This window comes from Glycine soja, chromosome 9, assembly GCF_004193775.1.
Source record: "Glycine soja cultivar W05 chromosome 9, ASM419377v2, whole genome shotgun sequence".
NCBI lineage: Eukaryota > Viridiplantae > Streptophyta > Magnoliopsida > Fabales > Fabaceae > Glycine > Glycine soja.
In genome coordinates this window covers 46,685,767-46,708,915 of record NC_041010.1, presented here as the reverse complement: position 1 = coordinate 46,708,915, position 23,149 = coordinate 46,685,767, and the positions used below count along the sequence as shown (strand labels likewise).

The window sequence follows — 23,149 nt, the reverse complement described above, 5'->3', positions numbered from 1 at the left end:
TTTTGATTCAACACCCTTCTTATTTTCTCAGCTCATTTTTTTTCTTCTTTTTTCAAATTATCGGTTTTTGCTATACGAAAATGTGATTATTAATTTAATATCACCCATACAAGGTTGCTAATAATTCTCAAAAGACAGCAACGGTTTCATTAATTTTGACTTTACATTGCATAATGCATTTGCACCTACCTATAACCCTATTCGGTGTTGTTAGAACCAATCTTTCTTTGCTCCATACTATTACTTGACCCTATGAGGAACGAGGATGGTGTGGAATGGAATACATTGTCTATTTGTCTCTATTCACTCCAAACCATTCCATTTTATTAATTTTTTATTTTATGGCACCAATTGCCAATCCTTGCATTCTGTCTTTCTCTTCTTCTTTTTAATAAATTGGTTATTTTTATTTTTTGTTTGGCAAGCCTGTAAATATATATAGGTCTTCGAGAACAATCTAATTACCCTTATTTTTTGCTTCAATTTTTTTAGGTCTTGGAAGGGTTGTCAACAACCTTTTGACTCGCTTCTACGATGAGCTTCATGTCATAATTCACATTAAATTATTAGGCAGTATGAGTGCTCCCATATTACTTTTGTTTGAGTAAATCCCTCCTAAATCGATACCAATTCCGATCCTATTTACCTACCTTTTTTCATTCTTTTGATAATTTTGCATTTATTTCTCTAGATGTCGTATGTGATAAGGATACATAAACCTATCAACACACCCAGCATTAATAAAATAAAATAAAACGCATAAAGTTACCTATGGACCTCTAAATTTGACGCATAACTAATTCAAGGACTTTAAAACCCCTTCCAAATCCAATTCTTATTTCTTTCCCACCAAGCTCACTAATAAATATTTTCTATTTTTTTCTCTCATGAATTAATACAGTTACTAATTACCTAATTAAGATCAATGGGGACAAAAAGTGAGGCAAGTCTAATAAGTTTTTTTTTTAATATTAAAGATAAAACAAAAGATGGTAGGGGCAGAGTAGGGAAAAAAGGGGTGTGTCTTGTAAACGATAGAAGTGTCCACAACCACAAGAAGACAATGCATGGTGGGCCATTATTTTAACTGATGCTTCACTGCCTCTGACTGAGTTGGCCGTAGGAGAAGAATCCTAAGATGTTTTATGCAAAAAAAAAATAGAAAAATACAGCGTTTTCTTTTGCTCTTTGTCATTGGCTTTGATTCCTTCCTCCTACAGGTCATGTGTGTATTTTCAGTCTTTCTCCATAAGGAAGAAAACAAAATAAAGGAAAAAAAAATCAGAATAGTATTTTTCTTAAGAAGGCTAGCTGAATGGAGGGAAAAAATATTATTTTCTTTATTTGGATTTTTACTTAAAGAGAAATGAATTTTTTTTTTCATTTTTGGTAATAAATAGCAGTAGGGAGAGGATGGTCCATTGGTCCCAATCTCACCAGGCAAATTGACACATAAATATTAGAGAAATAAATGTTTTTTCTGTGACTTTAAATTTTTTTTTTGTTGCTTTATTATGTTATTTATTAAGTTATTTGTTTGACAAATTAAGCATAAACTTGGTCAAGTGAAAGAAATATAATTTACATGTTATCAAAGTAAACGAGAAAGATGGATTGGGCTTGGATTAAAAAGATAGAAGAGGAAAACAATGATTCCAACTAACAATAGACTTTGTTTCCAAAATAATAGGATGATTCAAGAAAAAGTGTCTAAACAAAGTTTGCCTTCACTCGAGTCTGACAAGATTCGGACAGGTCATGTCTTTCCAAATTAAAAGTGGCTATGGTCAGCACTCAGCAGTACCATCAGTACTGGAAGAAATTAACCAGCCAGTAAAACCTAAAATATTAAATAGTATATGTCATGAAGACATGAGAGGAAAAGATTTTGAAACTATTCTCTCATAATTTTCCTTTTTAGCTATTATGTATTTATTAATAATTATAAACATATATACACTCAGGGTAAAAAATTTATATTATTATTTAATCATAATTTATTATTTGAATTACTTTAAAATAATTATTTTAAAATTTAATAAATTTATCTTATATAATCAATTATATTAGGACGACTGAGTAAAAATTACAGTACATAATCATTTTTCTTTTTAAAAAATTGTTTGCTTGAAGTGTGTAAAGAAGTTTATATTATACTAAAGAAACTTATATTGTTGGTTAAAAAGATTATATTATTAATCAATAAAAATTTGTCCTAGGCAATAATAATTTGCATGTGCAATTAAGTCTTTCAGTCACATAAAATGATTTTTTTTTTCCTTTGGTATTGGAAATTATTAATAGGAGACAGAAAGTCACATACACATATCATTTTCGGTCACTGAAGAGGAGCCCAACCCATAAAAAACTTATGTTAATCCCAAATGCAACTGGATTAGTCGTGTGAAAGACAGACTTTGTTTCTTAATCAATTTTTCAAATATTTTTGGAGTTTTTTGACATTTGTATGACTAGGAATATCTGTTACATTACTCCTAATTGAAATGCGGTTTGGAAGTTTTACAAATGGTAAATGGAAGGCTATAAAAATGTAAAGAATTGATTTTAGATAAAGAGATAAAAGAAAATAAATGACTAAATAAATCATTTGTATTGATTTGGTTAGGAAGCTAGTTTACATTAGGAATTCTCCTATTTATGTTTCTATGAAACACCAACATCAAGTATTTTTCCTAAAAATAATTATCCTTGCTTTCCTTTTTTGAGACAGTCATGGTGCATGCCATATCATAAGTAATTGCCTAAAAATTGCACTCAAATAACTCTGAATATTCTCACTTTCAACTTGTTTGGATGGAGGGGAAAGAGGAGAAATAGAGGAGATGAAAATAATTAAATATGTTTAGTGTACAAAATTAGGGAGGAGGGAATTAAAAAATGAGTGAGTTTCACATGCATAAATTTTTCTATTATATTTCTCATTTATCTCTCTATATTCCTTTTCATCTTTTTTTTTTCTTCAAGCAAACATTTTTCACTTTCTATTTTATTTTCATTTTCTCTATTTTTCTTCTCTCTACGGAACAAAATATTTAAGTTTTTATGCAATTATCTCTCTCAACTGATTGCCCACAATTTTGGAATGCTTCCAGCCTAATTTAGTCCATTCAACCACATGGGTCAAAGCTACACAATTGATTTTAGTACTAATACTATTATGCATAACTTACTTTTAAGGTAATTATTAATTAAATAATAGTGTGAATAAAAATAATCTTTTTATTAAAATATTTCTAACAGGTGAAAGAAGGAGCGGATGGGACAGGCCGGCCCATTGAGTAAGAAAAGAAAAGGTGGGCTTTTGTGATGGATGAGGCCCAATAATAAGAAAAGGCAAAGAGTGAAGAGAAGAGAGAGAGAGAGTTGGAAGAAGAAGAAAGGAAGATGAACTTGAGATGGATGGAAGCGGTGCTGCCGCTGGGAATCATAGCGGGAATGCTCTGCGTCATGGGAAACGCTCAGTATTACATTCACAAATCCGCGCATGGCAGAGTAATCTAATCTCACTCTTTCTTTTTGCTTTTTTCTTTCTTTGATTGGATCTTTGTGAATGATGCCATAATCGTTTCAGCCTAAGCACATCGGGAACGATATGTGGGACGTGGCCATGGAACGAAGGGACAAGAAGCTTGTCGAGCAAGCCTCTCCCTCCAATTAACATCGTGAGTTCCGCTCTCGTTTTTTCGCTTCCGCACAACCCTAGCTAGGGTTTCTACCAAATACATTCTATTATGCCTTGTGTTTTATCGAGTAACTAGATCGGGACAAAATAATTGTTTAATTTTAGAGTTTTTGTGTTGCTGTCATGCAAAACGATTTAGATTGTTTGGTTCCTCTGATTTGAAGAGTTGGTTTTGGAAGACAAGAATGGAATTAGGATTGTTTGCTTGAAAATTTATCGTTGAGATTTTACTAATTCAATAATTTTTCAATCAATAGTTATAACTTTACTCCCCCCTTGTATTCTGTGACGATTTTTCAATTATGTCCATGCATTCTGTGAATTTTTCAATCAATAGTTATAACTTTACTCCCCTCTTTGTTTTTTAAAGTCTTTTTTATTTAGTACTTTAGGATTGATGGAAGATGATGGAATGGAGGGGAATGAAATATAATGATATTATGTTTCATTGTTTGGATTGATATGGGTAAATGAGGATGGAATATAATGGAAAGTGGAAACTAGTGGAACCTATTCAATTCTAGGTCCTGTTTGAATAAATCTATCAATAAACACTTATAGGAGAAGAAATCAAGACGGTAAAATGAAATAAGCTTCTCTTATAAGCTACAATTAGCTTATGCATAAGTTAAAATCAGCTTTTGGATAAGCTAAATGAAGGAGATTTCTCCCATAAGCTAAAATTAAGTTATTCACAAGTTAAAATTTTCTTATGGAAGAAGCTTATTTTCATTTTCCTTATGTTTTTCTCCTTCAAGTGTTTATGGAAAAGTTTATTCAAACATGAGCCTATTCTATTATTTTCCTCCATTTTTTTTCTTGATCTGTTTTGATCAATTTTTTCCTTTTTAATCTGGGAGGAATGAGATGGAACAATAATTGTATTTCATTTCATTTCACCATAACGTATCTAAACAATGGAATGAAGGTTTTATTCCATTTCGTTTCTTTCCATCAATCCTGACGTAGCTTAAAGAGAAGTCAATTTCTTTTTTAAATTCTAGGATGTGACACAGGCCTCAGTAAAACATGAAATTAACATAAAGATGTAAATCTTAAATCAAAAGAGAAAATTAGTGTTTTAGAAGTTTGTACGAGTATCTCTGAGGTTATGGCTCTATGGCTATTCAAATGTGTATGCTTTCTTGGGGATTTTAGCTCCTATGTTTGGTTTGATGGCGGGGGAACTCCAAACTCTGGAGATTAAACTCACTTTGGTGTCATGCTTGGTTACCCCCAAAAGTATGTTTGCATATGGAAATTTTGCCAGGAAACTCAGTTTTGTAGAAGACTTTGGTTGCTTTTGCAAGATTTAACCCAAAATGCACTATATGTTCACCATCAAGAATATCCTCCTTTATTATTGTTTAGATTTGCTCTGCTTTGTATTTAATGTTTTTGATATATAGAGTAGAAACCATAATATTTGTTCTGGAACATGCAGGTTGTTTTGCCAATGACATTGTGAAGAAAATAAACTGCTCACCTGGATTTACGACTGTGTTCTAGGGAAGCAGGGTTAATCACAAGAATCAAATTCCGTCTGTTTTCTTGTATGCAATTCAACATAAGATTTATAAATATATCTATGTTCCAATCGCAATTACTTTCGCTAAGCTTGGCTTGTCTAAAACTAAGTAGTTCTGTGATGTTTGTTGCCTTCTATAATCTGACCATTTTGTGCTTAACTAGTCACAACAAATCGTGCTAGTTGACGTCAATGTTTGGTGAATAATATAAAAGTGGCGTAAGCATTCACAACATTTGAAGAGAAAGCTGAAAACAGAAAAAGGCTATCATGGCACCTTGTATTAGTTATTTCGTATATAATAAATGCCACGATGTTATGCATACACAACGCTGTGATTATAGATGGGCAATGTAAAACCTCTTGAGCCTTGTAATGTAGTAGTTTTACAGGAGGATTTGATTCTCTTGGAAGAAAAGAACTGACTCTGGACTCCATGAGAATGTCAACGTGGCTTCACTGCTTCATTGACACAAGATTTTCAACTTTCAAGACTTCGTAGAAACTGTTAAACCAATTTCGTTTTTTGTTTTGGCAAGAGCAGTGTTTATAAGGACAACTGGTAAGATAATATTAATTTCAAAGATTAAATGCTAAGGTCAAGATTTATTGATCTTAAGCTTAAATTGATTTCTCGTCTAAAATGAAACTTATGTTCTGAGGGAGGGAACGGGGATAGAGAGAGATAGGGGTGTAAAAAAAAAAAAAAAAAGCTCAGAGAACTGGTTTGACTCTTAAAATCGGTTTAAAATTGATTATAAGTCTCATTTGAAAAGTGAAATTAACTCAGAAGAGAAAAAAAAATCCATTTAGTGCTGGTATCGAACATAAATTTATTAAAACGTATTTCTTAACCAATATTATCACGTTTGGTCTAATTGTTTTTTAACCTGAAAAGTGAAGTGATGCCTGAATTCTCTGAATTTACAGCATAGTTGTTTAATAATCTGTACAAGTTTTCAAAGAATTTGGAAACTATTTCTGCAAATTTTAACAGATTGAGCTAGGAAAATAAAAGCAGGTATCCTGATCAACTGAAAATAAATAAATACGTGTTTGGTATCTTCTAATGTTGCTATCGACATTTTACCTGTTCAAAGTTCCTTCATTATAACAAGTAACAGGACCAAAAATTGCCGTGTAATAACATAAAAATCTCCTGAATATGACACATGCTGGGGCATGTAAACAAGGTGAGGAGATCTCGTATCATTTCAAGCCACATTTTTCTTGGGAAATTTAGGAACATTATTACTATATTCATTTTTCTTTCTGCCTGTCTTCTGTTTCCTTGTGAGTGGCTCGTAGTACTTACTGGTTTGTAAAACAAGGGGTACAGCAACCCGTTTTTACTCTTCTGCTCGTATGTTAGGGTGAAGGTTTTACTGTGGAAAATAACTTAAAAATGAATAATTAAAAGAGAAATGACTTTTGTGCATCTGGAACAATTTTTTTTAATAAGAATAAATTAGGGAGAACACACATGTATAACATGAGTTTCAAAATGTTTTCTTTAAGGTTTAGATAACATTTTAGTCTTTGTAACAGTGTAATATAAAATGTTATTTTTTTCAAAATGTTTTTTTAGGCTCAGGCCCTTACATCAGTAAAAACAAATAAAGTGTTTTTTTTTAAGTCCTTACAAAATAAATTATCAATTTTAATTATTGAAAAATTAAACTTTTTGTTTTTATCTTTGTTGTTTGACTTTAGCCTCTATAATATTTGGACAATATTAAATTATAGTGTGTTTGGATTTATATTTACACACACTAAGCGTCCATTCATCTCAATCCATTGAGAAACAAATGTTTTGATTTGGATTTATGGGAATGTGTGACAACTGATATAAAAAATATTAATCCTTGTAAATGTTGACTGTATTAAGTTTAATTCCTAAAGAAAATGAGACTAATTTAATGTGGATCAAATATTACATTTACATGACTAAAGTCAAATAACAAGAATCAAAAAACAAAACATCTTATTTTATAAGAATTGAAACTAATAAAAAAATTGTAAGAACTAAATCCAAAAAATAAAAGTGCATACATGATAAGAACTAAATCCAAAATATCTTATTTTATAAGAATTTTAATGTTGTTCAAGTGTTTGATTCATATTGCCCTCATGTGGTGTTCCATTATGTGCCCTCCTTGTGGAGCTGGGACCTCGAAATTCAAGCATCAAAGAATGGAGTGAAATAATAATTTCAGAATAAAAAATTATACATGTTCCTACTAGCAGACAGAACTTTCTGATTTTTCAATGACTGAAACTGAGTTAGGTGTTGGTGGTGCTGAGCTGTGAATGTGATACCTTCCTTCATAAGTCATCTTATCTCACCCGTGCAGCTAGAAGCATTTCTCTTATTTGTTTGGTTTGGTTGTTTATTACATCCAGATTGAGTAGTTGACTTATAATAAAAGAGTGGCCAAGTTATTATATCTTTTATAATGTATACTCCAAATTTTAAATGCTTTTTGACAACTATGGTCACTATCCTCTATCGCACATACTAATAATAAAAATAATAAAAATATATTAATAATAAAAGTAATAAAAATGCAGAATTAATTATTAATTTTTAAAACACATTTAAATAAAAATCTTTCAAAAAGATAAAAGACCCACATTCACTTTTCTGACATCATAATAAAACTTGTCCAAATAAATAATAAATCATCTCGGCTCAAAACAAGGTCGTTCAAGACTTCATGCAATTAATATAGAAATCTATATCTCAATATCACATCCTATCAGAATATTGTGTTCCCGTGTCCTCTAGCATGAGATTCTTCATAATCATCTACCTAACCTAACCATCTGCTCTTACGAACACAAACTTTGAGATCATCACAGGATCCAAACACAAATAGCACATGGGAAGTGAGTTATCACATTCCTAGTTAATAGAGAGAAACAAGACAACATGTAAATTTACATGTCATATAAACGAAATATAACTTACTTAAATATAACTCATGTCATTCCATCACTTTGTCGCGTAACATCACAACACAACACAACATGTCTCATTCATTTTCACAACATTCACATACTCAAAGATCAAAACATAATATCACCAAGTCAATCAATATTGATTGATATACAAGCGTTATGCAACATATACACTAAGACTCAATCCTATATGCAATGTGGTACCATGTCAGTGAAAAACTTCGTCGGGCGCCTAGGAGTACATGACAAGATAAACCACACACTAGTAAGTCAGGTCACTCTCACTAGATAAAATCATAGGGAGACCAGTCAAGATCACGTTGTTTTGTGAGAATGCTCCAATCACGTGGGATCGGTACAAACTTAAAGGAGTACTCAAACCGGGTGTATTTACCACCAAGGCCTACACTTCGAAGAGTCCGTCAGGACCTCTCCCTCCTGATTCGGGTCCAACCCAGAAAATATTTTAGCACGCAGACTCTATCTATGAATTGTACAAAACACACAACTCCTCAATTGTTCTCAAAATAATTTTATCTTGTCGCGCTTGTGATTAAACTTGTTAGGTTCCCTCAATGGTTCCTATCACAATACTCGTCGCTTATTAACTCGTCGCCCTTAAAGGGTCTTATAGTCGTGTGATTGTATAATTCATAGCTCACAACTCAATGCACACAACATCTCAATGCACATATATATTACAAGTCAATAAACATTCAATTTATCACATACATTCGGTCTCAATCATAATGGTATAATCCCAATTTAACATGTTATCACACCTCATGAATCATATACACTTTACCTATGAACTATGCAATACACACAACTCATCAATTGTTCTTAAAATAATTTTATCTCGTCGCGCTTGTGATTAAACTTGTCGGGTCTCCACAGTGGATCCCATCACAATACTCGTCGCGCAAAAACTCGTCGCCTTTAAAGGGTCTTACAATTGTGTGATTGCACAGTTCATAGCTCACAATTCAATACACACATCTCAATACAATTGTATTCACCATTCATCACACGTTCAATTTGTTACTTACTCACAATTTAGATCACAATTTCATAATCTCAATGTAAGAGTTATACAAAATGTTTCTCACAACATGGAGAGTAAAACCCCTCAAACAATTCCACACAATTATATTAAAATTAATGAATCAAACCATAGGTAAAAAATATGAAAACATCAAGAGCACTAAAGTTTATCAACCAATTCGCATTAGGACATCAATTGGTCCATCAATACAACAATATCGTATTTATAATTGTAAAGGAAAATTATAATTCAATAAACATTCCAAAATAAACCCCAATTTGATCCCATAAGGATTCTTACACATGTTCATTCTAATCTCAATTGCGATAAACTCATCTCTTACCTCTAAGTGGGTTCACGTGTGTATCCTAACAGCGATAGCAATATCTCTAGCAATTTTCTGAGATTCCTCGAGCTTTTCTTCTTATTTGTTCTGATAGGGTTTCCAAGCGTTATAGAGAAGGAGAAGAGATTAAAGCATTTTTTTGTATTGTCTTCGTGCGATTCACTTTTCTCTCTCCATGAATATTATTTTGCAAATCTCAATGGTGAAGGTGTGCGGAATTTAATTTCGAACGTGGTGTCTAAATTTCATGACGATCCAACGGTTAACGCATCCGGGATCGTAGTTTTACTAGACATGTTTTGAGTCTGTCCGAGAAAAAAGAAAGTTACGATGCGCAGGATATTTCTCTTAGCTCCGAATTTTTTTTGCAATTTCCAACGGTGAGAATGCTTGGAAATGAGTTGCGAACCTGGTGCTAAAATATCAAGACGATCCAACGGTTAACGAGTCTGAGATCGTCATTTTACTAAGATAGGTCTGAGTGTATGTAAGAAAAAAAGAGAATTTTGGAAGGAAAGAGAAAACGAAATTGAAAGGAAGAAAGAAGAGGCGTAGAGTCTATAGTAAAAAACTGACCTAACATGTTTATATTTATAGCGAGACTACTCACAACCTATTATTTACTCTATTTATTTATTTTTATTATTTTATAAAAAAGAATTTTATTTTATTTTCTATCAAATGAATAAATCATTTTTTTCCTTCAAACCACTATTTTAATACAATTATTTCTCTTTATTTATTTAATTATAAAAATCTCACCATTTTCTAAAATTCTATTTCTTTTTTTAACTAAAAAATATTTTTAATTTATTTACGAAAAATGAAATGTTACAGTTCCTTCATGGTATGTATAGGAAAAAAAAATCTATTACATAATGTATTTCAAGTGTTATTCAAGTGGCAAGGAAGAGATACAGATTGTGGCACTTCAACTCATTAAGAGAAAAAAAACACTATTATTTAAATGTGATTCACCTTTTTTGGTATTTCTGTCGCTTCTATTGTGTTTATATTCCCATTAAGAACTTAAAAAAAATGGTTTGAGTAAAAACTAGAAAATACAAGTCTTTAGTTCAAACAATGGCTTAGGACTTTCACAGCTGAAATTCAAGCATGCTAAGCTGAAAGTCATGGCACAAGAATTGTTTTTTTACATGCCCATGTGTTGTTGTCTTCTGTCTTTGGAGTCTGAACAATAAAATGTCAAGCTGAAAAGTTTTTATGTTTTCAGAAAAACTTTTAATAGTGGAAGAGGAAAGAAGTAATTGCTGTCAAAACTATACAAATTTACTTCTTGTCCTGACTTGGTTGCTTGCATTACCTTGTCCTTTTCGGGTGTAGATGAACACTGAAATGCCAGCACTCAGCAGCAGGTCTTGGTATTTATTCATTTCATCTCTTTAGTAACTTTCCTTCAACCACTTGTCTGTTTGGAAACAAAATGCAAGACACCAAATTTAATATGCAATGATCAACATGCTACTTAAATAGTACTATATTTTCTTCTCTAATTATTCTAAGCCATTAGCTTCTTCCTGGTCAATTTCTAAGCTTTTCCATCCCATTTTTTTGCTTGATATGTATTGTATACATCTTGTTTGAATAAACACTTGCAGGAGAAGAAATTAAAAGATAAAAGTAAACAGAGATTTTTCTTGAGTTAAAATCAACTTATGTACTTCAAGTTTTATAGAAATACTATCCTTTAACTACTCCAAAAGTTGATTTTAACTATTTTATCTTCTTGTTTTCTTTTATAAATACTTGTTGAAAACTTTATCCAAAAAAGATCATCATTAACATTAAAAACAGTATTCTACCTAAATCCATTTGTTAGCAAGACCGTTATTAACAATGACAAGAGAAGCCACGCAAAAGGGTACACATTGAATATCCAAGTGTGCTTCTGAGGAGCAAAGTGAGGGCATCGAGGCCTTTGGTGTCTCTCCCTCCCTTAAATGAATGAACAGGAATGATGGAAACTGGTGCCAATAAGCATAGTGTGCCCACAACATTTATATCAAGTTATCATCTTTCAACCACGTGAAAGGGATAGTAAAAACATGACAAAATAACCCAACAAGTAGGTTCTAGAGTTTTATTCTTTGTCAATTATGGAACAACTGAATTCATCACATAATCATCACTTTTGGTTACTACTACTAATTCACACCACAATGAATCACAAAAAAAAAAAAAAGATAACAGATGTACACAAAAATCCTATGTTAAAGCAAACAAACCGGGGGGAGTAAAAAAAAAAGAAGTTTGATTAGAAGAATTTCTGAAGACAGTAAATTAACTTAAATGTGAGTGGGAGAGCGAGCAAACTGAAAGATTGTGCAAAAATATTGTGTCATGGCGCATATTCATGTTCAAGGGTTGGTTGTGTTCTTGTTACTGTTGCAGCAGGTGCTTTTGTATCCCCAATTGAAGACATTTGAAGAGGCTCTCCCACCTCTGCAGCCCTTTCCATCTGTTGCATTTTCATCTTCTGTTTGTACTTGCTCATCCACAAAACTAGAAGTGACAACAACACAAGCAATACTAGTCCACCCACAACAGACCCTACAATGATCCACACTTTCTCATTATTGTTATTCCCCTTCTCACCTTCCCCTTTAGGAGCAGCACCTGCCGGAGCTGGAGAAGGTGCTAAAGGAGCAATAGATTTAACCACTATAGAGAAATGACCCTGTTGAGTAGTAGAACATGTGTTGCCTCCTGTTACATTGCTGAAATTGGAAGAACCTTGCAAATCAAACCAAATACATTTTGCAACAGCACCATGAGGAGCTGGTTTTACATCCCTAAACTTGACCAATATAGGGCTCTCAGATGCATCTATGTCTAGTTCTGATAAATTTGTAGCCGACAAATTTGAACCTTCATAAGCTAGTAGTCCCAACACTGGAGCCAAATAAGTATAATTAGGCAAAGGGTAGTAGTAACTGCTGGACCTATTATCCAGATTTTGGTACACCAACACAAGCCTTTCCACATAAGGACTCACAATGAGTCCCTTGGGAATTTCAAACTCATTGTATGCCTGGAACCCTTTTCTCCTTAGACTTCCACTCCTTAATCTCAATGCTGCAACCTCAATCCCAGTCAAATTGGAAGGAAGTTGAGTTGCATTGTAAATGATACCTGTTTTTGGATTCACCAAGTCCTTGTAAGCAAATTGTTGGAGAAGTGCATCAAGAGCCTTTGCTTCTTCCCTTGTTGAAGATGACCCGGGAGAAGTAGTAGTAGACTGAGCCCTAACACTAGGAAGTGATTCAAAGCACAGAACAAGAACAAGCATTATTACTAGACTTGGAAGAAGAACAGGCTCCATGGATGATTTAGGGAATTCTTGAAATTCAGCTCAATGTGGTTCTCTCTTTGTATCTGATATTCACCTTGGACTCACAGATACAACCCCAATGCAATATATCAGTAATGAATAGTTGATACTGAACAATAAGCAATGAATCTCTCCAAAGGGGTCTTAAAAATGGAAACTTGTAGGCACGTTTTGCTGTAAAAAAAAGAAAAATATTCTCCTGCGGGCAGAAGAATAAAAGCAGCTTTGAACGTTTCAACAACCGTTGCAATGAAACGTTTTTCTCTCAAGAATCCTTGCAAAAGGCAAAGCCAAAGAGGCAAAGATTCACTCAATACTTGGCAATCTTCTTCTGATTCTAAGCATTTCATTCCTCTCTCTCTCTCACTCTCTCAACTCAACCAAATCTTACATGAGTTGTAGCAGTTAAGGCAATAATTGGGTAAACTTTTAAGGAGAATTACTGGGAGAACAATAAAACCTGAATCTGAAATCAATGCTGTTCATCAAACTGTGATTCCAAGAAACAAGATCCAGGCCCCCCTTTGGATTTTGGCAGTGGTTTACTCGGCAAAAAGGCAAGGCAAACAAAGAGTAAGCATTACCTGAACAAAACAAAAACCAAAAAAGTGTCTTCTTTTTAGCTATGTGTTATTGGACTTGGAGCTGAAAACACAAACACCATGCACTTCAAAGAAGCTCCAAACTTGAGGCAACAAAGGAAGAAGGGTTGCGGAGGATGGCAACAACAACAGCAATAATCTTCAAGAAAATTATCCTTGGTTGAGGCTTGGTTATGAGAGTGGCTGCCCCCATTTGGTAAATCTAGAGGACAGTGACTGAGAGAGACATGGAGAGTAGTAGTCAAGTCCTAGTCAATGATTGATAGTGGTGGTGGATGCCTATGATGCTGAGCACATTCATTTCTTTTTCTCTTCTTTTCTTTATGATTTCTACAGTGAATAAGTGTGAGGGAATGCCTCCTGCTTCTGTAGTAGCAAATGAGAGTTATAGTGGGAAGAGAAGAATATAGATTATAGGCTGTGTACTGTGTTGTTGTTGGTGTTGTGAAATGCCAACTGTAGCTTGTGACTTTTTGAGTTGTGAATGAGTGAGAGAGAGAGAGAGAGAGTGGTGTGTGTGGAGATGAGTTTCTACTTCTAGGAGTTGTAGATGCACACACTGTTCACTTGGGAGTCACCAGCAAAGCAACCAGAGAAACAAAAAATAATGATAATGATAATAAAAGACAGAAAGGCAATGTGCTGTGAGCGTGAGAAAAAGAGCAAGAAAGTGAAATGGGTGACAGAATAAAAGTACTTCCTAATTTCTATTCATATTATTAAAATTAAAAAAATAGTTGTATTATCACTGGATTAAATAGTTTATACGCTAATACTATGATTAAAGATTTTTACATTATAATTCAATTAAAAAGTTATTTTATAAGATTAATGCGTGTTTGCTTTTATTGGTAGAAACAAAAAATAATTATAAAAAATTTGTAATCAAACATGCATTCATTTGTTGACGTTTACTACAACTCCATTAAAAATTATATCTATCATTATTTTTTTATTGATTAACGGGCTAAACATTTTACACCAAAATTAAGTCATCTTAAGGTACATTAATATCCCTTCTCACTGTACCAACAAAAATATCAGGTATGTAAAATACATGCTGAGTTCATAAACATTTATTGTAAAAATAAATTGTCTGCTCAAAGGAGATCCTAAAAAAAATAACCTCTTAATAAGTGAAGCAAAAACTGAAAACCTAAAATAAAAATGAAATCATACACAGGCTCAAAAGGCTAAACATGATCACTATACCCTTTGAGCCCTTGACGGCAATGACCCCACTTCATTTTGCAGATATGCTAATTTCTCCTAACCAGACCTCAAGGTGGCTCCAAATATCATGTGTTGATGGTTGCTGTCTGGATTTTTCTGATAATTTTTAAAATAGTGTTTGAATTTTTAATGCAGGGAAATGTTTTTTTTTTTTATTGAGAAATATTGCAACATATAAAGAAAACACTGTATGACCACTTCTGAAACAATAACGAGATATCAATGTCAAAATCAACCTCAACCAACTAAAAATAAAAGCAATTTTGTATCTTTGACAACTTTTTTTTTTCTTGTCCACCGATAATGAAAGAATGTTCAACCCTGTGGAAGGTCAAGGATCTTTACTATTTAGGGTTGGTTGTGTGAAAAAATTAAAGTTAATTAGATGAAAATTTAATTTATAATGTCCACTTAATTCAATAGATTTGAGGGCCTTGAACAAGTGGATTTGTGGACAAGGGTGGCGCAACAACTGCAATGGCTGTTAACGACACATTTGACCGACATTACAGAGTCTAAAACTATATTTTTTCTCTTTAAAAATGGAGTATTGATAACTATCATTCTAAGGTATTGTTTAAAAAATTAAAAATAAAAAATATTTATTGTGTAGTTTATAAGAAAATATAAAAAAATTATGAATATTATAATTTTACATGTTTTAATAAAAAAATATTTTTAATTTCTTAATCAATATTAATTTGTATTTGCCTAAAAAATGTAGTATTTGTTATGGATTAAGCTTGGTCAAACCGCAGGCACAAATTGTGTCGCTGAAACGTGCAGAAAATGTCTCTTCGACTATTCAGCATATGGTGAATAATAATCAGACAATCAAATCATAAATAGATTGACTAATCCTTTTGAACATTTCGAAACTAATCAATATATTATAAGCACAATATCGTTCCCCTAAAATTAAAAAAAGAACATCGTCATTATATGTGAAAAATATGCCATGTTTACTTCGTAGAAGCATATGTATCCTCTACTTCGGGGTAATACTAAGAATACGCACATGCAGTTGCGGAACAAGTGCATTATGAAGTAGAATCGAAAAGAATCATGCTTTGGTGTTTTATGCATCATAATTATGAGAACTGGGTATGGGCTAAAAAAGCTAATTTTGTACTACCAATGAAAACTGGGTTGGAAAATGAATAATTAATGAGGAGTAAATGCAGTGCAAGTCTTGTTTCCCAATTCAATAGAACTTGAAGACTGGAAAATGGAAAGTTGTGGGTTTGGTGAGGTGTTAATGCTATATGGAATTTACTAAATAGAAAAAAAAAAAGATGAGAAGGAGGAGAGGGGCCACCTTGCAAGACATTCCAAAGTGATTCACGGAATTTTTATGTATTCGCAAATCGAATGTAGTAAAATGGTCCATTATGACAAATTGACTATTTATAACAAGGGTTGTGGTGGGTTTCGTAAAATACTACTACTAACAAACAAACAAAAAGGAAAATTAATCGAACAAAAATAAATAAAATAAGTGTAGCCACATATTGCCAGCTCATGGAAGTTGTTGACCACACCCTGGCCCGCATGATATTATTATTATTATTATTATTATTGTATGATATTATTATTATTGTTAAATTAAAGGAAACGAGGTCCACACTTGCATAGCAGAAATATCCCATGATGCGCCTAAGTGCCAAAATGCACATGCATTTGCTCTTAGCATTTGGCACTGGCATGTGATATGAGAGCCTTGGATTTTAACTACCCTAATGTGTACCAATTTTTAAATATTAGTTAGTTAAAACTATAATGTATTTTAAATTAAGTGTGCATTATCTTTTACAAGTGAAAAAAAAGTTTACAATAATCTGGTCTACCCTCAGCTCTTAGCTCGTAAGTTTTACATATATCCTTTTTCTTTTTTCCTAAAATGCAAACTGATATTTGTATGTATCTTTTTTTTTTCTCTTACCACAGCATTATCCTATAGCTCGTTCAAAAACAATCATGCTCAAGACTTTGTTAGACACCTCTCTCAATAGGAATTGAAACTTTGGTTTGTCATATACTGATATTGTAAGAAAACTATTTTTTTTTTCTTCTGATAAAATTAATCCCCGTTGATATATTTGAATGTGCTTTCACATTACGCACTTTTGCGCTCATAAAATATTGTGTTCAGCTTAGTATTTTATTTTTTAAAGAAAATTTTAAAAGCTCCAAATTATGATTTTAATATAATTTCATTTCTTATGACTTTCATTCAAATTATATATATAAAAAATTAAATACAAAACCAACAACTTTAATTGTGTGTGTATACATATACACACATCCAACCGCTACTGATTTCAATGATAAAATTTGATTTTCCTCAAACATTAAGGTCTTGATGAATTTCAATTTATAAAGAAAATTAAAAAAAATAAGTGTTGAGAATGATAATTAATCTAGATCTAACATGACTTTTAGACATAAAGCATAAATAGCATCATAATATAACATATAAAACGTGTGTAATATTCTAACATGCATACGTATCATGATGTATATATAGCTTGGGTTACCCTCTCCGTAAACTTTTCTTTACATACTTACGTGAGTATATATTTATTAATCACAGAGACAGAGTTGCTTCTGGTACATTAATGATGCAGTTGCGGTTGAAGGGTACAGTTCTGACAACAAGGATATATATGCAAATATATATCAGGGCCCCGAGACTTCAGAGTTGAGAGTTTGACCCCAACCATCACTTGTTGGCTGTTATTGTTATACTATCATGTTCAGTTCAACGTCTGAATTTGATGCTAATACTTATATTGCTTGGTGTTTGTTTCTGAACTACCCCATGTAATGATGCAAATGCATAAGGTATTCTAAATTTGATCCTTATAAACAAAGTTTGACGCCAACAATATAACTTCCGTTATTTCTATTTGTGCATCAAATGCCAAAGTGTAATAAGGTTTTTACATCAGTTAATGATAATTAAATCATTAGTACTAGTTAATAAAGTATACTAGTACATTGATTAATAAGTAATTGATAGCTTGTTTTCTGCTTATATTAATAAATTATTAATTATTAACCCATTAACCGAGTTACGAAACAACAAATGGTTAATTTGCAAATAATATTTTCATAAGGATGACTCATGACTGAGTCTGGTATATTATATAAAGTCAAATTTACTTAAATATTCAGAAAAAAGTATACTAAATTTAGATACCAATTTACCGAATATTAATTAAATATTGTTCCTTAACCTGCACCTGGATTCCATGTCTGAAACAGGTTGGTATCACATTGATGAAATTAATGTATATTCTCATTTTGGATTTGAGGTTTGTTCGCTAAAATTAGATTACGCCATCCAATAATTCAGAAAATAGAAAGTTATAATAAAGCCAATAAAGTTTAGCTGAGCCAGTGGGGTTAAAGTTTAGCACTTGCAGAATATTTGTAATTTGTTCAACGCGAAGAAGCCAAATTCCAGCACCGTCTCTGTATTTTAAAAACAACGATTAAAGAAATAATAAATAAAAGAAAACCTTTTATTAAAAAATTATAACACTTAATATGTTTATAATGTTAAACATTATATTCTTTAATACTTTTTTTTTATTTCTTAACTATACTATAAAGATAATAATTAATAAAATAGGTATAATATTATTTATATATTGTTGCTGCTTGCTATCAAAACACTTGGACGCATATTCATTTTTTGAGGCCGTTCTCAACTCACATCTTCTATTTAACTTTTTTAAATTCTAAAACTTGAACTTTAATTATCTTCTTTTTTTTTTGAATATTTTTATAAATATATAAAAAATATAAGAAATTTTGAATCTATCATTACATTACATTTTAATTATGTTGTGCAAACCCATATAGTAATATTAATGAACATTTGCTAATCTCATTATTATAAACCCTATAGTAATATTAAGAAATTTTGAGTTTATAATAACGAGATTGTGAACGAGATTATGGGTTGGGAGCTGATAGAGAAGCGCAAAAAAAAAAAAAAAAAAAAAACAAAGCACACATCAAAGCTTTTCCATGTGTAATTTATGTTGCACTTACTAGAATACTATCGACCTTAAGGCAGGAAGGGATACTATTGACTTTTCCCATTTTCTGTTTTGTCCTCAGCATTCAGCAAAGGAGATATATGATTTAATGATTTATGAATGGAGGTTTTGGCTGAAAAAAAAACCCAGCAACAAGAGTAATAATTAGTTAACGCGTATGAACATTTAAACTTTTCCTACATTATTAGTAGTCTCATGCTTTCCAAGCAATAACATAAAAGTACTGAAAGAAAGGGACTCTTTAGTTTCCTTTCTTTTTTCTTATTTCCCTCATGTTTGGTGAAATGGAAAGAATCCAAAGCATGAGAAGCACTTTTTTTAATATAAATTTGGATGTTCTGCATCCAACAGTTTAGATTTTTTTAAAAAGTTAATTCAATAATTTATATTTTAACTGCTTTATTGCATGCCATATTATGTTAATTTGGCTTAATAATAATTATACTTTTGATTAGTATGTTATAAAAAATATATTATAACCTGAGCAGACCCAAAGGTAGATAAGCTTATAGACGAAACCATATGTAATGCTTTTAATTAAATCATCATTGCCTAAAAAAGTAGAAAGTGATTTGAAATTGAGTAAATTGAATGTACAATACAATTGTATCCGTGTAAAATGAATCAATTAGAAGGTTCTTTTCATAATTGGTAAACTCAGCTAATCTAATCTTGTGAGTTGTGATGCCGACCAAATGTAGCAAATCTTGCATTAAATGGGTTGCACTAGAGAATCATCTTTTTTTTTTTTTCCTTTTGGTGATGAGGATCATCTGTTTTCTACGATAATAATAAATGGAGCTCTTAATTAGTTGTTGAACTTAAATAAAATGAGCAACAATATATCGGTTTTGGAGAAGGAGTAGTAGTTGTGGGACATTTACTATTAAGAATGAGAAGAAATAGTATTGATTGGCATAAGTGTTGTGGTAGGCTGGTAGGCATTGTGGAGTGGAAATAGGGTTTCTTTTTTGCAGCCCACAAATGCTTAAGAGACGAGTGGCATCATAGGGTGTCATTTTGCGGTTCAGACTACCAAAAATAAAGGCCCCTAAGACCTAAGTTATTTCTTGTTATTTAGGGCTAGGTTACCCCACATTTCTTGTTCTATTCCAATCTGGGATATATAACACTAGCAACGCCATTGAGAGCCTTGCTTTCTTTATTTCTTTTGCCAAGCTTAATGACGAAGAAAAATTGTGAACTATATTCTAAAGAATTTTTAAAATGATGGACATTTAGAATGTTTTTTTATATCAAAGTAACCTGTTTTTATACCAATTTTATAAATGATGGACATTTTAGAAATATTTAAAAAAAAATAAAAACAAAGAGATTAATTATGAAAATATTAAAATTTTCTTTTCTCGTTCACTTACAGTCTCATTATTATAAACTCTTTTATCCTAAAGTTTTGGTGTGCTTTACTCTTTTTTTTTTTTTTTTTTTTGCACTTCTCTATCTCCCAACCTATAGTAGGAGTACCATGAAAAAGCTTGAAGTTCCATGGGAAGGATTTGGAATGCTTCAAGGTTCTTTGAAGACATTGGAAGAAGAGACTTTGACAAAAGCTAATAACATGAGAATCAATGAATACTTGTAAGGTCAAGAAGAAGGAGGTGGAACCAAGGCTCACCAATATGAGTCATATTGGGGAAGAAAACATATTTTGACCCTTTGGCAGAAAGCACCACGCCTAGGTTAAGGTCTCCACCATGACTGGTCACCCTTGACAGAGGCCACAGTAGTCATGACAGATTATGTTTGCAAAATGAAAGCTTTTTCTATGTGAGATGTTTGGAAGAGCTTTTTTCGCTTATATTGTCTGTTAATTTACTAGTTGTTTAATTATTCATATGGAAGTTCTAAGAGGCCCTAAGTATAGTGACACCATTTAACTAGAACATGATGAAGTGCTCATGCTTTTTTCTTAAAAAAAAATGAAACTCTCTGGATTTTTGCATCTAGTGAGTGAGTGATTGTCAGGTGCAATCCTTCTTTGCTGCAGTGAAGGCATTGTCACGTAAAGAAATGCACTATGGGGCTTGTGCAACATCAGAACAGGTACTGTGGGTGTCTTATTTTGATCACTGATTTTTGGAGTTGGTCAATCAATCACTGAAGTTTCAGTGTCTATCCATTTTCACTGTAAATTACATTTTGTTAGTTAAATGACAGAATTTGCTAATATGTAAGCAATAGGCATTTGCACACTTCAATCTGTTATTAAGAGCTATATAGCCTGCTATATGCATTTGTGGGAGCAGGGAGTTCATGCAATTAATTTATCTGATGGCAGGTCAATGCAGCCGGTGATCTTTGTGCTATTTGTCAGGAGAAGATGCATACCCCAATATTACTATGCTGTAAACATATTTTCTGTGAAGACTGTGTATCAGAGTGGTGAGACTTGCTTTGCTTTTGTTTATTTTTGTGTAACTGGTCTGCATAACAATCTGAAATGGCATTTACATTTGAGTTAAATAAGCTCAACATTGATAACCAGTATGTGAATTTTCAATCTGGCTGGTGTTTTAAAATATAGTTATATATGTTGCTTCATATTTGTATATAAAATTTATGTTATGCTTTTTAAATCTTTTTTAGTATTGGTGTTTGCACATCTTATATTGCTTCCTTTTTTTTGGTTACTACATATTTATTTGTTTGTGTTTTCTGGCACCTGATTACTAGCTTGTTTTTCCAGTTATTCTGAAGTCATATATATAAATACTAGCCAGGAAGTTTTTTCTGCTTTGAAGCTTTACTTTTTCAAAGTAGCAACCACGATCTATATACATCAACACATGTAAAATGCTCTGGAGGCAATCGTGGGGATCCCTCTGAGAAAGATGAATGCAGCTGAATACTGGTCATGCGTTCATATAATGTACTAGCAAAAGGTTGAGTGTATATGAATGACCCTGTAAACTAGGAAGTCGATTGAAAATATAATTAAGCATGACTCTTCATTTGCAAGGAGTGAAGGTCTTCCTCCGAATTGCATAGCGATTCTGTCATATAGTGCCAATCAAACTGTTAATTTCAAACAAATTTTTTATTTTTGAATTTCTCTTTATGTGGGTTTTGATTCACACCTCAAGGAGTGTTGCCCACGGGCAGATTATGGTCAAAGATCTCACACTTCGGTTCATGTATTGAATCTGTGGATACTAGTTTAATATTGTAATACGTCTTTCATTTATCATATTCTCTCTCTTGTAGAATTCTCCACCGTGGATCGCATTTTCTCTCTAATTGCTGTTGCAATAACCAATCAATGGTCAAAATTTTGCAGGACGGTGGCTGGAGAGTATCTGAGATGGTCCTTAACCAATAGCCACCACTAGGTCGGAATAAAGTTGTCATATTTGATTCATTTAATAAACATAAACCAGTTGAATTACTTGACTTTAATTTCCTTCAGCTACACTTTAATTTTATTAATCATAGTATAGAAACAATTTAAAGGCGAATACAGTTTAGAATTTAGATACATATTTTATACGATTTTTTTTATCAGAACAGAACATGTATTATTTCCCAGATTCTTAATTCAATTCAATGCCTGTATGCCGTCTTTTAGATGAAGAAGAAAATAATGGATCGATTCAGAAGAGTTACTAATGTTTTCTGAAATAATTTGCTGCAAAGGATCCTGATTCAAAGAGGGTAGCCAAACCAAAGGCTTTCAGTTACAGTGTTTCGATCAATTTACATTTCCAGAATTTCGAGTTGGTTTATTATAAGTTACAACTTCATATTGTGACAAATTCACTTCATTAACACATCGTTCCTTTCCTTTCATAAAACATTTTACATGAGAATTCGCCTGACCCAACTTTTCACTTTCACGACTGACCAAGAGGATAAATTGATATTAGATGTGAAGTATGATAAATCTTTTTTCCTGCTTTGAATACTTTTAAAAGGCTTAATTGTAAAATTTATTTTTCTCTTTTGTTTATTTCACCCAATTGGTTCTTCTAAGGAGGAATATCATATTCCTTTATCACTATACTCACGTCATCATTTATATTTTTGATGTAAAATATAATATTAATATAAATTTTATGTGAAAATAATTTAAAATTTATTTTTTTAATTTATTATATTTTTATAATCTTATATATTATCTTTTAAAATATAATCTTATATATTATATTTTAAAAGAAAATATATAAGATTATAAAAATATAAAAATATAATAATTAAAAAAGAATAAAATTTGAATTTTGAAATACTTTTACATAAAACTTATATTAATAGTATATTTTGTACCAAATATTTAAGTGAATATTTGGATGTA

The 23,149-nt window shown here is 31.9% G+C and overlaps 2 protein-coding genes and 1 long non-coding RNA gene across 3 annotated transcripts; 2 read left to right on the top strand and 1 right to left on the bottom strand.

Annotated features, from left to right (window-relative positions):
- Positions 1-3,352: 3,352 nt before the first annotated feature.
- LOC114425292 (NADH dehydrogenase [ubiquinone] 1 alpha subcomplex subunit 1-like) lies at positions 3,353-5,478 on the top strand. Its single transcript, XM_028392160.1, has 3 exons — positions 3,353-3,513; positions 3,593-3,683; positions 5,148-5,478. Exons 1-2 carry the CDS (start codon positions 3,406-3,408, stop codon positions 3,677-3,679), a joined length of 195 nt encoding a protein of 64 aa, XP_028247961.1. The 5' UTR covers positions 3,353-3,405; the 3' UTR covers positions 3,680-3,683; positions 5,148-5,478.
- A 6,172-nt stretch (positions 5,479-11,650) lies between these two features.
- On the bottom strand, positions 11,651-14,166 carry LOC114425440. The gene has a single exon (XM_028392369.1). It carries the CDS (start codon positions 12,924-12,926, stop codon positions 11,943-11,945), a length of 984 nt encoding a protein of 327 aa, XP_028248170.1. The 5' UTR covers positions 12,927-14,166; the 3' UTR covers positions 11,651-11,942.
- Positions 14,167-20,288: 6,122 nt separating this feature from the next.
- LOC114425494 lies at positions 20,289-22,050 on the top strand. Its single transcript, XR_003669231.1, has 3 exons — positions 20,289-20,904; positions 21,140-21,243; positions 21,548-22,050. It is a non-coding gene; the product is annotated as an uncharacterized LOC114425494 (long non-coding RNA).
- The last annotated feature ends 1,099 nt before the right edge of the window (positions 22,051-23,149 follow it).